The 17195-nt window shown below is 39.9% G+C and overlaps 1 protein-coding gene across 1 annotated transcript in view; it reads left to right on the top strand.

Moving 5' to 3' along the window:
* Positions 1–3125: 3125 nt before the first annotated feature.
* The window catches only part of pde3b (phosphodiesterase 3B), a 42210-nt gene continuing 28140 nt past the window's right edge, over positions 3126–17195 (top strand). Inside the window, exon 1 of the mRNA XM_085760581.1 lies at positions 3126–4164. Within this exon, the coding sequence (XP_085616707.1) occupies positions 3265–4164 (900 nt within the window). The 5' untranslated portion in view covers positions 3126–3264. The remainder of the gene's footprint in view (positions 4165–17195) is intronic.

Below are 17195 nucleotides of genomic sequence, written 5' to 3'. Positions count from 1 at the left end.
TTTCAGGGGGTCTCAAGGGGTTAATCGGGGGGGTCCGACCCCCCCAAACCCCCCCGTATTTCGCACTATGGTTATGGTTTTGTCTTTGTGGTTTCTATAGGGCTATATAAAATAAAATCACAGCATTTACAAAATATAATCAAAACACAAATGTTTTTTCACATTTTAATTTCCATTTAAAAATGTACTAGCCTTATTGGGTTTTTTTTAGGCTCCACTGCCACAGTCTCTTCTGATTTGGCCCCTTTGCCACAAACACAAACAAATTATTTAAAATGTAGACTAATGTACTGGTATAAGTGTCTTTTAATAAGGGGCTGCTAGGCTACCCCGTATGTTGTGGTTGTCTGTTGTTGTTGTATTGTTGTATTTTTAACTGGACCCAGAGTCTGTACTAATAAATTATCTATCTATCTATCTATCTATCTATCTATCTATCTATCTATCTATCTATCTATCTATCTATCTATCTATCTATCTATCTATCTATCTATCTATCTATCTATCTATCTATCTAATGTAACACACACACACACAGGCAGGCACACACTATTAAGTAAGTTCTAAAAAATAACACAATGGACTTTAATGGTGTGCAGCACCCTCCAGTGGAATCTCAGCCTTAGTGACACAGGTGTGTAGGTGGAAACTTGAATGAACTGTCGCCTGTGAATAATCACTTTATAACAACAAATCATATTTGAGAAGGAAAGACTAACAGGAGAAGTCTAACTTTATTTTATTGTTTTATTGTTGGAATCCAACTGAAAGACCAACAAATCAACAGTTAATTCATCCCGTTATGAAGTATTGTCTTTACCTTTAACAAACCATGCTGGCCAATGAAACATGGATTTTGGTATTTTGAAGAAAATTGTAAACTTAACAATGTCAAATGCTGCTGTGAGGCTGCAAACACTGCAACAGATCCCATTCATCCTTACACACGGATCGTAATTCCTCCCTTCACAAGTCTTTGCATAGACATAGTACTCATTCAAATTAAAGCTGTCACAATAGTGTTATATAGGCTACGGTTCAAGCCACAAACAAAGTAGGCCTGCCTGTTTATGTCACAGAGTCTGCTCAGCCAAAGAACAATGGCTAAACTTGTGCACCTGTTTACTTTAGCTATATGCTATAAAAATTATTGTTGATTACAGGATTATTATTTAACCAAGTAAAGGAGATGTAAAATGTAAACAAAACATTCAAGAAAAGTATAAAAGCACTCTTATGGACAATTTCTTACAAGTGATCACATAAAACAAAAGCACTACCTCTTCGAACAATGAGTTTTACTCTATAAAGGCATGTGAGATTGCACCTCTATAGTCTATGGATGACAGACGTTCATTTTGAGGTCACATATTTTTTTATTTCTTTATTTCAGGCTACATAATGCAAGCTGGTGTTTGCACAAATGCATGTGTGCCTTCCATCTGAAAATTCATTGTGCTAATCAAAAAAAAATTGTGCAATCCTCAGTCACAGTGTGTAACAGGAGCTCAGACAAAAATGTGCCCAGGTTAAGCAAACCGAAAACCTTTCTATTTCCTCAGGCGTGATAGGTTACCAGACTGTGATGATTAGTTGCTTTGTGTGTATGTGTGTGTGTGTGTGTGTGTGTGTGTGTGTGTGTGTGTGCAAATGTTTGTGTTTGTGACTCTAGGGTGGGCACAGACTTTGTTACTTTCATGTGGAGGGTGTGCGTTAGTTGTTGGTTCCTTCAATGTGTGTTTATTTATCCTATTAAACATTACCTCTACGTGCATGTAAATGTGTGAGTTTACCTGCGTACATCCTGAATACACTCTGAGTTGTCATAGCAGCAGAGACACAGGTGTTACATTAAATTTGCATGCACAGTTACAACTGGTGCACAGCCATGGTTAATGTTATTAATGACATTGACATCTGTGCTTTTTCCTGCTGCCACATACTTGCTGTGAAAAAGGCCACGTTAGCTTAATCTGAGAGGTCAAAGTTTAGGCTGCATATTGACACATCAAACAGTTTGTCTTCTCTTGTTCTAACTTGTTGAAGTTGATATAACTGGGCTGGACTGGACAACATTAGCTACAGGATGAAGGAGGAAAGGGTTTTAGGGTAAGGATTTATTTTTTCTTAAGCTGGCAGCTCTCACTGAACACCTATCAGTCGGCTACTTATCTTCAGTTCAAAGAGTTTCAAGTCCATTCTCATGATTACCTCAGGATAACTCAGGTTTTTAGGACAATCTGTGTATATTCAGACAGGTAGAGCATTCAGAAGAGCTTTTTTAAATTATTATTATTAATTAACTGGCATGAAAATGGCTTTGAATATGCTTTAAAAAATTTTAAATACATATATATAATTTAAAAATAGGCCTTACATATCTCACTTCTTCTAACTCAGCTTATGGTGAAAGCCGGTTTTCCAATCAGTTCACTCGACAATCGGCAGGGAGGCAGTGAAGACAGACAGAAGCAATAGATCACAGAGCAATGTGATGCAGGTAGCAACACAGACTGGAAAAAACAAAACAAAACACCAATTCATTTAAAGATGGTAAAAAAAAAAAGACTTGACATATACAGTTCATTAGATAGTGGTGGAACTAATTTATACTAACACCATGTGCGTAGGTGTAAAATTTAATCATAACAGGAATTCACATTCACAAACTGTGGAAGTGGCTTAACTGAATTAGGCCTAATTCATTTATTTGTCTCCATTTTACACAAAGTGATATTTAAACTGTGTGCATGTCTAAAACCACAAACACTGTGAATTAAGACAACAATGGGCTACTCACCTTAATTAAAAGGGAATACCTGAAACCACAGGAAATTATGGTAAAACTATTATAAGAGTGTTTTTTTCTTTATCAAACCAAACCTACTTTGAAAAAAAAAAAAAAAAAGAGTTTTAGTGTGTTTTTATTGCAGCCACGGAGAGTGTTTATTATGTTATATTTATGATGCAGCCCAAGGATTGGTCAGGCGCTCCACATTACAAAAAAAAAAAGAAGAAAAAAGAAAAAAGAAAAAGAGAGAGCCCTGAAAAGGTCTGAGTTGTGGCCTGTAGGCGGCGACACGGAGCTCCGTTTCTGTAAAAACAACATCTCACCTTCTTTCTTTAGTCCAAGTGCTGGAGCACGTTTGAGTGACCATGGAGTGCGTTTGCTGTCATGTAGTTCAGCGTTAATACGGCGTGAATAGTTATCGGAAGGGGGGGACTTCGGTGTGTGGACACGAAGAGGGGCGCACAGTCGAAGCCATGGCTGCATGGGAGGAAGGAGAGGTTTTGCACAGTAAAATAACAAGGCACCAACACCACGACGGAGCTGGAAGTGTAAACAGCTCAGAGGGCTTCAGGAACGGCTATGTGAAGAGCTGCGTCACCCCCCTTAAACAGGACCATCAGAGGGGTTTTTTGTTCAACTTGTGCGGCTTTTGCAACGAAGACATCCTCAATTCAAAATTACTCAAGGTCTCTGCCCTGTACGTCGGCGCGTTTGTAATTGTCGCGCTTTCTTTCCTCGTTTCCAGGAGCTTGCAAAGTGACTCGCTTTGGGATTTGCGGACTTTTTTGTGGGGCTTCTCCCAGTCCATCAGCCCCCTGTTCAGCATAGGATGTGCTTTCTTCTTTCTCACGTTTTACCTGCGGAGGAAAAAGAAGGAGAGCAGCAAATGTTGGCTCGTGTCACTGCCAGCGTCGTGTTACCTCGGGGATTTTCTGGTTTTGCGGTTTTTGCAATGGGGAGAGTCGGACCAGCACCAGATGCAAATGGTGGGCAGGTTGTTATTCGTGTTGGGATGTGTGGGTCTGCTCACGCTGATCCCCACTCTCAAACTCAAACACAGTGTGCTCATACTGGTTTTTGCCAGCGTTGTGTGGCTGGTTTCTTTCACAAGTTTGAGCGGTCTGCCCGCGCTGCTCCGGCCGCTCTTCGCCTGCTTTGCGGGGGTTTCTGGCTCCCTGCTGGGGCTGTGTTTCGACCGCTACTACCCGTCGAGGGAAGCACCGACTGGGATCTCCAGCGCCGAGGAAAAGGTGCCTGTGATCAGACCGAGGAGACGGTCCAGCTGTGTGTCACTGGGGGAGACGTCGACCAGCTATTATGGCAGTTGTAAAATGCCTCGCAGACCCTCGTTGCCCTGCATATCCAGAGAGCAGGTATGTCTACTTCTTCTTCCCCCCATGCAGGACCACGGCTGCTGCTGCTGCTGCTGCTGTTGTACTTGTTACAAAAAAAAAAAAGTAGGCCCACTGATCCAGTACACCGAGGACACACATGTGCATCAGGGGGAAGAAAACACCCAGGCTTAGGTCATGAAAAAAAATCCCACAGCCACAAAAAACAAGCTGTTTTATAATAATAATGATAATATAATATTAAATAATAATAATATCAGTCTGACATTGCATGTGCAAAAAGTAAATAACATGTATTTGAGGTAAACATGGTGCTGTATGCATATTTTTGCAGTGTTATTATCATACAGGCCTTTATGTGTTTATCACTATCAAGAAATGACATTTAAAGCATCTCAAATAATAATTATATATATAAAAAAATAAAATCTAATCTGCTTGTATAATCTATAAATACAGAATAATTATAAACACTGCATATGCTATGAGGAATGAGGATAGGGTGAAGATGAAGACAGGGAATATTCATGGTGTCAAGATGGATTGGGGATATATATAAATATAAAAGTTGTCAGATAATCAGTGAAATGTGAGTGTCCATCTGCATCATCATCACCACAATCACCATCATCATCATTATTATTCCCTATAATAACACTAAAACCAGCAGCAGCAAACCCAACCAGTGTTGTGGCCTACAGTCCCATCTGACTGGAGCGGTCAACAAAGCAAAAATGACAGTGAACACACACACACACACACAGGGATTATTTTAGTGTCCTCATTCACTGTCTGTTTCTTTTTGTTGTTTCCTTGTCTGTTGTTTACACACAGTAGCTAACAGGTCCACCGCAAAGTGATGTGTCTTTCTTGCTGTGCATGAGTTTCGTAAACCAATACACCTATACCGAGTGATATCCATACCAGCTGAAGACTATCATGTTGCATACAGTATATTGCAGACAAAAAAAAAGAAAAAAAAAGCTGATGCAGGCTGCTGTCCTCTGTAGACAAACGACAACATTATTGTTGTTGCTCTTATTTTAAACAATATATTTTAACATGCAGTTCCTCCGTGGACGCCAAGCCATCGGCTCACACACATTGTTTTTGTGTCCTTCAAGCTTAGTTAGAAATGATAAGAGAACTAAAAATGTATGTCCAGTTTGTCTCAGTTGTCCTATTTCCAGCAGTTGTTTTTCCACTTCATTGTGTTTTAGGCTGTTAGCAGATTAGCACTCACATTGAGTCAGGCCTTTAACATTGGATGAAAACCCCCCCCAAAAAAACACACAAAAAACAAAACCATTTAGGATCATTCAAGAATCTGTATGAATACGACCTCAGACGTGAAGAGCTTTTTATTGGACTCCCACACCATTTCACCTTTTGCTTCATCTGATCTGATACAGAAACATTAGATCACAGAATGTGCTTTATGTGTTACTGGCCATTACTGAGAAGTAAACAATGATATATGGAGGCTGGAATATCTTTTTTTTTTTAAAGTTAGTTTTGTGATGGACGCCTTAGTTACAACATTTACCGACCTATTTATCTTGAAGAGAAAGTTGATGAATATAATCTAAGATGAGGTGTTTTCTCTTCAATATTTGCAGAAAGGGGCTTTATGTTAAAAGAAGGAATCTAAAGAAACATTCCTGATGAGAGTATTCACATTACACATTCATATTTGGATTATTCTACATCAGTATTAGTTTGTTATTTGATTTATAATAGAAAACGCATGTCAGTGTTGACATAATTCAGAGAATGGGACAAGACTTGAATCTCACAAACCTTGTGAGTAAGTCAGAATTTCTCTTTCCTCACGTATTAAAATAAGTTTTACACTTTCTTATTAGGCAGGTGTACACAGCAGATACTGTCCCACATCATATCAAACAGATAAAATAGCATAAATGCACATTTCAGACAGTATTGTGGCGTAAAAAAACAGTCAAAACTTCCGCAAAAGTGGAGAATAAGATGCTGTTGATTGCGTACGGTCGTGACGTCTTATCAACTAAATATCTGACATGCATCCTAATCCGCACTAAGTCGAGAGATAACCAAAACTGCAGGCCATTGTTAGTGCCAACAACGTCATCACCTCACTGTTAACAGCACAAATGGCAGCGTCTCAGTAAACATTTAAATGTCAGACTTAAGTTTCCCTCAGTGAGAACAAGGGGACAAACGACACAAAGAGTCTCCATAATATTCCTGTCGGTGTGGGTTTTCTTCTGAGAAATGCCCGTCAGGTGCATTTCATGTCTGAGGAGCCCGTTGGTTATGAATCGTGTGGCGAGTGTGTGTCTGTAGGTGTCAGCCCTTTGATGCAGCTTTACTGGCAGCCTGTCTGGTGTATTGTCCCCCCCACTGCATGCTGGTCTGTCTACATCTTCACTGGGATAGCATGATAATAATATAAACTGTGCAGCCCCAGAACACAGGGAAACATTTTCAATAAAAAAATGTCATTGAAATAATTTAAATTTAGCTGCTAATTTAATTCCACCTGGATTTTCATTTCAGGAAAATGTCAGAAATCGTCGTCTGTGATAGAACTTCTCTGCGTATTAATGAGTATTTTTATATTCTGCGTCAGAGACAAACACAAAGAGACACAAAGGAAGAGTCAGGAAGGAGTCACTCAGGGCTCACTGGTGATGTCACACATGCGCTTCATCTTCACACATATTTTGCACACAACAACAGACGCACAACAGCCGACCTCCTCGCTCTGTGGTCGGAGAGAGGGTCACAGGTTTTCTGTCTTTCTGTTGCAGACAGAGGTTGGCGGCGAGGGAGGAGGAGGAGGGGAGGGAGGAGAGGGAGGAGAGGAGGGGGGTGGTTGTTGTTTTGTTCACCGCACCACGTGGTTTCATATACAGAGAGTTCGTCATCAAGACGAGCTGCTTTGGTCAGGTGAACAGAAAAAAATATGAACAGTGTGTGAGCGAAGTAGAAAGCAACTTAAACAAGATTTATTTTTGCTTTTTCTTCAATTAACCGTCATGTGCTTGTTAAAAAAAGATGCTGTCAACAACACTTTTACCAATGTTCTTAATTTGTGTGGATTATATGTGTTTTTAGTGCAGACTAGGTCTAGAGACGGTACTGTGTCGCTGTAAAAGTATAACAGATCGACTCTGCCTGCCCGAAAAGGACCTAAACAAGAGTGACACTCGCGGACCAACACACTTTAAAAATAGATAATGATATAAACATAGCTATCATTTTTATCTGTGCTAAATAATCATGGTATAACCACAGCAAGACTTGCACCCCGAGCTGTCGTAATACGGAAAATACATGTCATCGATTCACTTATAGGTTATTTGTGTAGTAACAGTTCTGAGAATTCGCTATAAAGACCGTATCACATCATATGAATGGATTATATTTTATTAGACATAGGAATAAAACGAGACTCAGCTCTGTGCTGTGTTGAGTTTGTGATTCAATATGTTTTTTTTCTCTCTGTAATGCAACTGAGAATCCATTTGACATTTGTGTTTGAACCGATGGGTTCTTCGTTACCGCTCCATTAATGTGGCTAATTGTAACATGATGCTGTCATAAATATTAAAGATATAAGTGCTGCTTCAGATAAACACACCCCATGGCCTGAAAGACACCACGGGTGAGAGTTAGGCCACCAGACACCAGAGTTTGTCCATGTCCAGTGTCTGTATTACCAGAGATATACAGATATTTAAAATATTTTTGTAGGTTATATTTGGCCTGTCACTGGTCATGAAGGAGTAGAAAGCTGTAAAACCATAGTATTAGCTGCACCTAAAAATACAAAAACATCTAGTTTACCAAGTCTAGTTGAATATATACACACAGCAACGCGTAATGATACACAATTAATCACTTTAAACTATCGAGAGGTGTCGTAAGATCAAATAAAACCAGTTATTTCCAATAGGTGAAGAAACAGCTGTGACAAAACCTGTGAAACCTTGTAGGTTATATTAATAAGAAATAAATCGCCATACGTGTCCTCAGTTTGAACTCAGATTAGAAGAACTGGGACAGAGGCTTTTGCTTTTTGCTGTGGTGAAACTTGACTTTGGCCACTGGTGGTGCTGTAGAGAGAGAGAAGCTTTGATGAGCAGCTTGTCATACACGAGACCGGCCGCGCATGCCAAACATATTAATCTGTTAGGCTAATGAGGCTAATTTAGCTCCTGGTTTGAATGTTTTTTAGGACATGCTAGCTGGTAGTTTGGCCTGCGTGTCAAACTGCCATTAAAAAAAACCCAATATTTTCTGACCATGCAAGTGAAAAAGAGGTGGTTTATGGGCTTTTCCTGGATTAACACAAACTGTACATGTTAACAGTTGGAGGTGGTAATGTGTCCTGAAAGGAAACTATGTGCTAAGAAGTAAAGAGGAGGCATGAAATGTTATTTCATAGTTGGTAGGTAGGTAGGAGGAGCAGCTAAATGTCTGAGACTTGATTGATACATTACAATTATTGACATTATACACTGAAAACCATACAGAGTTTAACTGGGGGAGGTAGTGGGCCTGTGCTGGTACTGACAAGCACATATGTTGTCGATGTACCAGAAAAAAAACACAAATTTTTTTAGTCTTTGTCTCATCAAAGCTTCCACAGCCTCTTTAATTCGGCATACTGTTATTGTTTTTCTGAATGAATATAATGCCAAGAATTCAATTTTAAAAGGCTGAGCTACATGTTACAACAAATACGGACAGTACAGCTCCAAAGATTTCATACAGATTTAAATCAGCTGATATAAATCCGTCTGTCTGAAGGCACAAATCTCTACAGACACTAGTTTGTACAGTTTCAACACATTGACGTCACTGTAACTATTTTTTAACAACAAGATGATGGAAGTATGTCATTGCAAGAACAGTAGATATTTCTCTCATTTACTTATTATTCTCCTACTTATTAGTCTTATTCTTTTTTTAAATATTAGGAGGAAATTTTACCCTATGGTTTGGTTTAATAGTGGTCCATGAAATAATATTTAGTTTGACTCTGCTTTAAAGCGTCTTTAGTCGACCTCGGCTCGGATGAAAACATTGTGTATCTAAAATAGAGCTGCACCGCGCCACATGTCAATAAACCATATAATTATTATCTGTTTGTGATCTTAAAGCAAGGGCCAAACAAACAATGAGAATTAGTGCTTGGAATTTACAGACTAATTCATTTTCATGTCATGATACGGTCACGCTGCGAGTCCAAAGATTACTTTAAAGGTCAGTTTCTCTCTCGTCTCTGCCTGTGTGTAGCGTCCGGTGCACAGTGACGGTCTGCAGCTGAGCACATCTTTTTTTTATTGTTGTTGTGTTGTGTGATCCTTTAGCTCAGTCAGACAGATTTAAAGAAGGACCCTCATATTTGTTGATGCCTTCACAGTTGCGGACTGCGTGCGAGAACGTTCGCGTGTCGTTTTTCTGCCCGTACGGCCGATCCAGCTGAGATTCACCAAACTAACCAAAGAGCCGCCCTCAGACTAATATATACCGTGATGCTCATGAGCAGGTGCACATCCTTAAGATTTTATCTTCATCATCATCATAATCGCACAACACAACCAAATCACCATATAAGGTCGTCTCTTCAACTTCTTCAACAGTCTGGGTGAAAGGTTCATTCACAAAAATGTCAGAGAGCTTCAAGCCCTCCTGTCAGACACCAGCAAACACAAAACATATAATACATACATACGGTATAGGAGGCAGGAGTCGAGACGCAAAACAACTAGAAAATGTTGATAGTAAATCTGTCATAGAGCAGCACTGTGGCAGAAATAAAGAGGGGAATAGTTGAAGCTACATGAGTTCGAACCCGAAGTCCAGGACTAAAATGTGTGACGACAATTAGAGCAGAGAATATTACAACCTACAGGAGCTGACGTTACCCCGTCGGCTGCAACGCAGGGTGATACTGGACAGACAGAGACCTGAGGCAGCTGTCGTCTCAGTGAGAGGGTTTTCTCACTTGTCTCCACTGTAATGTATAAGCTATAAGAAAATAAAACTCTTAACAAATTAGCAGACCATAGTGATAATGATCAGAATATCTTCTTAATTGAATAAATCTCAGCCAAAATCATTCAGACAAAGGCACTGTCATTCATAAGTGAGTGGGATTTCTTCATGTAAAGGGAGAGAAGGGTCATCGGTCGTACAAGTCTGGACCACTAAGAACAAAATCTAAGTGTGAGTGAAGTGATGAATGACACAAATGTTCTGAAAGTGCCCGGCGTCTGCGTCACCCAATTTGAATATGTGTGAACATGTTCATGTGAGTGGTTGTTGTATGAGGCCGGGTGGATTGAAACAGTGTTCAGACTGTTCATTTCCAGATCATGAAACAGGACAACAGGTTTTTGTCTCTGTAAAAGTGAAAACATGGCCAAACCTACAACACTGACTGACGCCAAAAACAAAACAAAAAATCCAGGGCAAATCTACAAACCAGCTTTTGGAAATAGGATTGTCTCATTTAGTTCAGTTTCACTTAATGTGAATTTCTCTTTTTGTTCTGATCATTTCAAGTCTTGGTTTTGTGTGTGTGTGTGTGTTTTTTTTTTATTTTTGCCACAGTAACTCAAAACCTCTTGCACAACCAAAGCTTTATGGATTGACTGTAAGTTCCAGGGGTCAGGCTCACTGAATCCCAGATTTATTGCAGTAACTGTGTCACTCTGAGCTGAATTCTTCCTCAGTAGAAAAAACTTAAAGAAGTCGGTGAAGCACGGAGCGAAGGTGCCCTGTAAAACGTTGTATTTCCTACTTTTTTTATTTTATTTTTTATTGCAAGATCACTCCTGCACTTTGAGACTGTCCACTAGTAATCACAAGCGTCACAAACTAAAGACCTCGAAATTTGGTTGAAGCTATTTGCAAGTGAGAAGTATGTTTTGCAAATGTTCTGCTGCATGTTTTGGCTTTGGCTTCTGAGAATCATTTAATTCAAATGACTGTTTTCCACAAAACAATGATTTTATTGTCTGACCTGAATGGCAACCTGTTCTTGCCCAGAATTATGTCAGCATGCGTCTCTGACACCCAGTTAGTTTTTTTTGAGATAAAGAGAATAAAGTGGAGATAATATTTTTAAAGTAGGATTATTGTATTTGTGGCTTTCATGGTAGGAATCTAAAAGCTTTACTTCATGAGTAAGACACAGTGAATTCAGGGAGAAGGCCATTTTTTTTGTGTGTGTGCGTGTATATATGTGTGTGTGTGTGTGTGGTTACCACTCCACGGGGGCAGGCAGGGGTAAATAATACACTTAACTAACCCCCCATCCAGACGAGAACAGAGAAGCAGGCTGCAGAGAGAAAAGGTTGGAAGGGAGAGCAGTGAAAACGCAGAGCAGCTCTCAGCTGTCACGTTCGCTTGCTGTAAAGCCATGTGGAATGATATAACATTGACGTCACAACCCAGTGACGTACCACAGGGTGATTGCAAAGAAGGTGGGGGGCGGGGGGGAGAAAAAAAATGCCAAGTCTTATTAATCGCCCTGTAGAATATAGTGTCTCGCCTCTAGCAGTGATGAGAAAGGGAGAAATTGTCCATCCTCGGACGGCGTGCAGCAGAAAGTGTTTAGGTGGAAAAAGGTGCCGTGGAGGATTGTTCTCCAGACCACCTTAGCTTATTCATCCAGAATATCAGACAAAGCTCTGGGCTTTTTAATTTTGTATTATTTTGTATTGCAGGATAACATATTTTCCTGCTTTTTAAATTTTTTTAAATAATATTTTGCTGAAGCTATAGAGCAGCGTAAGGCCGGCACTGTCAGCAGCACAGTGGTGAAAGTGTATTGAACTAGTTATGTAATGTTTACTTTGATTGAACAAATGCTCTCTCATCAGTATTATAGATCAGAGCAGGGAGAAAGTAATTAGTGTAAAATCTAACAGTAGATTTGTCGTTTAGAAAATCATAATATTATAATTAGTTTCATTCTAAACGTAGAGATGTGCATTATCATAATGTGCTCGCTTCTTTTTTTTCTTCTTTCTTTTTTTTTTTTTTTTTGTCAGTGGTCTAATGAGATAAAGTCATGACCAAATTAAATTGTACCTTATGTGCTGTTTGTATTGTTCACACCTTCATCCTCTTTATCTGATTTGTGTGTGGAGATGAAAGCCTGTGTGCGTTTAGTGCAGCCGTCTGCTGCTGCTCCTCTGGTTCACTATTATCAGAACTGAACCACTGACTGAACAAGGTGTGTTGTGTTCAAGATCAGGTGTGTGTGTTTGTGTGTGTGTTTGTGTGTGTGTGCGCGTGCACAGTGTATGCTGATATAGTTTTGTTTTTATTTTCCAGTGCACAGGAAATCCTTCATATGTTAATTTCACTTTCTTCAGTCTGATATGTTGCCTTAAAGAAAACAACAACATTTTACAGTGTTGCTCATCTTGCTCATATTTTATTCCAAACTTCAAACTTCAAATCTTTATTGTCATATGCACCGGAGACAACGTCACACAGTACAATGAAATTCTTATTCTGTGATACCTCTGGCAACATTTATTTATTTTATTGAAATATATTAATTAAGGTTAATTACAATAATTAAGATAACCTTTTTTTTAGGTTAACTTAATTTTTAGATTTTATTCTGTTAATTTTATACATATTAAAAATCTTACATTGGAATTGACAGTCTAAAGTTATTTGTAGTTTAAGGTTGTGTGTGTGTTTCGTAGAAAATTGAATTTAAAAAAAGTTTCAAGCTGTAGTATTTACTCTCCACAGTATAATTCATATATACATCACACTTATTTTGTTGAATGTGAATAAATGTTGAATTTTGAATGGAAATGGACACGTGGCCATGTTTAGTCGGAGCAGTGTTCATGTTCATGTGACTTTGAGCTGATTATTATAATATAATTGTGTTTGATGAAATGTAATCTAGGCTGAGCTGTTGTTTAACTGACGGAGGATGACGTTAACCACAGTGTGTTTGTGTAACAGTTGCAATATGAAGAACCAAGACGTCCTAATTCACTGCTTAGCAACTCCTTTATCAGAGCCACAGGTAGCTTTAATAGTTACAGGTAAACAACATTTTGTGACAGCTGAGCTGAATCAGCTTTTATGAATCTTGTAATAGAGATTTTCAGGTTTGCACATAATAATTTTAATCATTTAGGAGAATTGCATTGATAAAACTTGGCTTGTTGTTATTGGATCCAGGTGACTTTACTGTCACAGCCTCTCTAAGATTATTCTCTCATCCGTCTTTCTTGAATGTCAGAGCTGCTTAGCGTAGCTGCTGTTAACGTCTCGGCAGCAGCAGCAGCAGCAGCAGCAGCAGGACCAGCAGAAAGGGTTAAGTGGAGCGAGGTGCTGTGTGTTTGGCTGACTGCAGAGTGAAACAGGATGCAGCGACTGCATTGTCAGCCTGCTGGTGTGAGTGCAAACAGATGAGGAAATGCTGGAGCGGGTACTCCAAAACTCGGGTTACCCTGGAAACCGTTTGCGTCATGATCACCAGCAATTAGCTTGCAGCTCTTTAGTTTTCATGATAGGTCTACCAGAGCTTAGCCTAATGACTCTGATGTCTGAAGAGTCTCCATCAGAAGAGAAAACTCGCAAAATATTTCATAGATGTTTTTTTTTGTATCTGCTTTTTCTTTTTAAAAACAATATTTATGAAATAGTTCATACATTTCTAACATTCATTATAGATAACATTGTTTTTGAACTGCTCTGTGCAGCACGTCCTCTCTTTCCTATGTTTCTCTAATGAGCCTTGATGAGGTGTCCTGACCCCGTCTATCTGCTTGTATTATTATCTATACAAAGCTTATTTGTGGCTGAGTTTGTGTGTTGTTGAGGCCCACAGCGTTGGACTGGAGGGAGAAAAAGCAAGGAGGAGGAGGAGGAGGAGGAGGAGGAGGAGGAGGAGGGGGGGATCAAACCTCTGCCATCTACTGAGTTTGAGCTAATTAGACTTTTTTTTTAATGCAACTCATTCTGTACTTTGCCTTGTTTTTACTGCATGAAAAATTTGCAACTGTGAAAGTGTTGAGATGAGTGATAACTAAATGTTCCTCAAAGCCACCGGCTCTTGTTTGCAGCTCGATCTGGCTTTTCTTTTTTCTTTTCTTTTCTTTTCTTTTTTTCCTCCAGTTTGAGGAGACGGTGGAAGATCCTCGTCTCAAAGGATCTTGATTACGCCACGAGGCTTCCCGACAATGCAAACATTTCAGGTGGCTTAGCTTTTAAGTTCAGGATGAGGTTGCTGAACCTTGCATGTGTTGACTGTTTGTCCAGTCCAGTGACAGGGAGCGAGCGCGGCCCGGGTGCTGTGACATAGATGGTGCACGGGAGCCCCTTCGGTTAGAAACTGCTGCTGTGGGAATTCACGCAGAATGGAGGATGTAGTAAATGTTTTATTTAAATGAGTACATACCATAGGTTTTTTTTTTTTGTTTGTTTTTTTTACTGACTGTTAATAGTCTCCAGATGACTTTATTAATGTAACATCACCTTTTTCTCTAAAGGGACGGACAGACAGGAGTGACTTCAGCTCTTTGTGGCTCTGTAAACCAGTCCATTTCTCATTTTTTGCATTTTTTTGCATTGCGTCCTCCTCATCGAAAAACACTCTACATCGCAATCTCATCAAAAAATTTTACCCTCTTTGTTCCTCTACTTTTCTCTCCCTCGTTTTGTTCTCTCTATCTCTGTTTCTCATTTTCTCTGAATTTCTTTCTGTCTTTCTCTCTCTCTCTCTCTCTCTCTCTCTCCGTGTGTGTGTGTGTGTGTGTGTGTGTGTGTGTGTGTGTGCGCCTCTTTTGAAAACGGTGTCAGCACTGCTGCTTTTACACCAAAAGGCTGTTGCTAAGTGACGGTTGACGTCAGCCGCAGCTACAGAGGAGGGCTTGTGTGTGTTTAGCAGCTGAGGGCAGATCCCACTGAAAAGGGCAAAACTGTGAAGCACTATTAGTCACTGCAATGAAAACCCTAACTTCAACCAACAGGATCGCCATTTCCTTCAAACTCTGCACAATTTATTCCCACTGACTTATTGTAAAAAAAAAAAAAAAAAAAAGTAAATCTTTCAAAGTGGAATGATGAGGTTAAGATCAATTTTTTTTTTTTTTTTTTTTGAAGGAGAAGAAACTGCACCCGGCCAATCCCCACCCCCTTTTCTTCACTTTTTCTTTAGTCTGTCGCTGTCTCCCTTTCTTTCTCACTTTAACCCCGTCTGCCCCTCCCCCAATACGCAAGCACACACACACACACACACACACACACACACACACACACACACAGACATAGGCTCAAATGCCAGACCCCCCCCCCTCCCCTTACTCTTCCCCTCACATAATGTAAGTGAGATTTTGTAGATAGATTTTGTGTCTGACGAAGGTCTCTGACTCGGAGCTTCAGTGTGATATCTCCCCCATCCGGCCAAGGCTGCTCTTGATCTGCTCACCATTGTTCAGTGTAATCAATTCCCGGGGACCTGTATCACCCCCCCCTCCACCTCATCCCCTCTTCCCCCCCCTCCGTTGCCTTTCTCTCTCTCTCTCTCTCTCTCTCTCTTGTGACGGCACACGAAATCTGACCTGTTAAAGTGGACCAAACAAAAGGCTCATCAGCATTTCCGGTGAAGATAATAATGGACTTGTTCTTCTGCTGCTGCTGTTCACCTTTATTCTGTTGCATTGTTGTTATTTTTTTGTAAGAATTTAGCACATTTCTGGACCGACACAGTTAGTTTGTGCTCACACACTAGACTTGTATCTTTGTATTTGTGTGTGTGTAAGAAAAAAGTTAGGAGGCCGTGACACAGTCGTTTAGCAGAAGACACGTCTGTTGCATCTTTACGCTGAACACTGTGATGTAGTGAGTTATTACGGCTGATACAGGCTGCTGCTGCTGGAGATAAAAAAATAAAAAAATAAAAAAACAGCACCGGCAGAGACTGGGGGGGGGTCTATGGGCAGAGATAGTTTTTTTTTTTTTTTGCAGTAGTCATATGGTCTCCTCTCTGACGACACAGTGAGTGAGCGGAAAGTGCAGGGTTTAATCGCACACCCCCTCTGCAGCTAATGCACACTGGGCTGTTCAGATACAGTGCAAGTGGTGACCCGCCCCAAACTGTCACTGACTGCCCCCCCACCCCCACCCCCCGTTTAAAGACCTTGAAATGACGAGCTCATAATATATTTTTTTTTTTAAAGAGCGAGATTCAGGGATCAAGGCCCAGATCGGCATGAGTTAGAGGCCTCCAACCAGCACTAGACCAGATCACCGACACTGAATCCCTCTCACCTGAGGATGTGGAGCTCTGCAGAAAGAAAATGTATTTTTTTATTCAATTAAAAAAAGAAAAAAAACATATCAATGCATTTTTACACTCTAAAAAGTTATATCTTAGTTATATTCCAACACAATGCAATGCATAGGATTGCCTGCTGCACAGTGACCCTCCTTTTGTCCTTATCTGTCATGAGCCTGTATCAAAGGATCAACTGGATCAACAGTGGACTTGATGCCACATATCAACAGCAGGCACCCTGGCATGGTACCACAGACACAGGGCATTAGGCAGACAGCAGTAGCTAGCCGGGGGGTAGGAGTGGATTATTTTCTGTCTCCTTTCCTTTGTGTTTTCATAAAACGAGTCTCCTGCAGAGAGATAAACATTGTTATCCTTTATTCTTAGGGGTTAGGGTTAGGGCTTGTGTTTTTCTGCGTCAAATATGCTTATTAAAAAGAGGTGAGTTGGAGATACTTTAGACTTGCAATAACCAAAGGATAATTCATTCTTTTTTTGTAATAAATGTAGAAAATGTAGTCACTTTAACTTTCCTCAATAGTGAAAATGTTTTTTTTCCCAGCAAAAAAACAACTATAGTCGAAAAACACATTCATCATCATCATGTGTGTCTTTAAGAAGATATGATGCCCCAGATCTGGCATAGGGTAAAGCATCAATATGTCAACCAATCATCTTTAATTACTAATCAAAACAAGGATTTAAAAAAAAAGAAAAAGTGAATACTAATTGAACAGCC

This window comes from Trachurus japonicus, chromosome 3, assembly GCF_045865225.1.
Source record: "Trachurus japonicus isolate A0001 chromosome 3, Traja_1.0".
Taxonomy (NCBI): Eukaryota; Metazoa; Chordata; class Actinopteri; order Carangiformes; family Carangidae; genus Trachurus; species Trachurus japonicus.
Note: the sequence above shows the minus strand (reverse complement) of the source record. Positions and strands in the feature narration are given on the sequence as shown.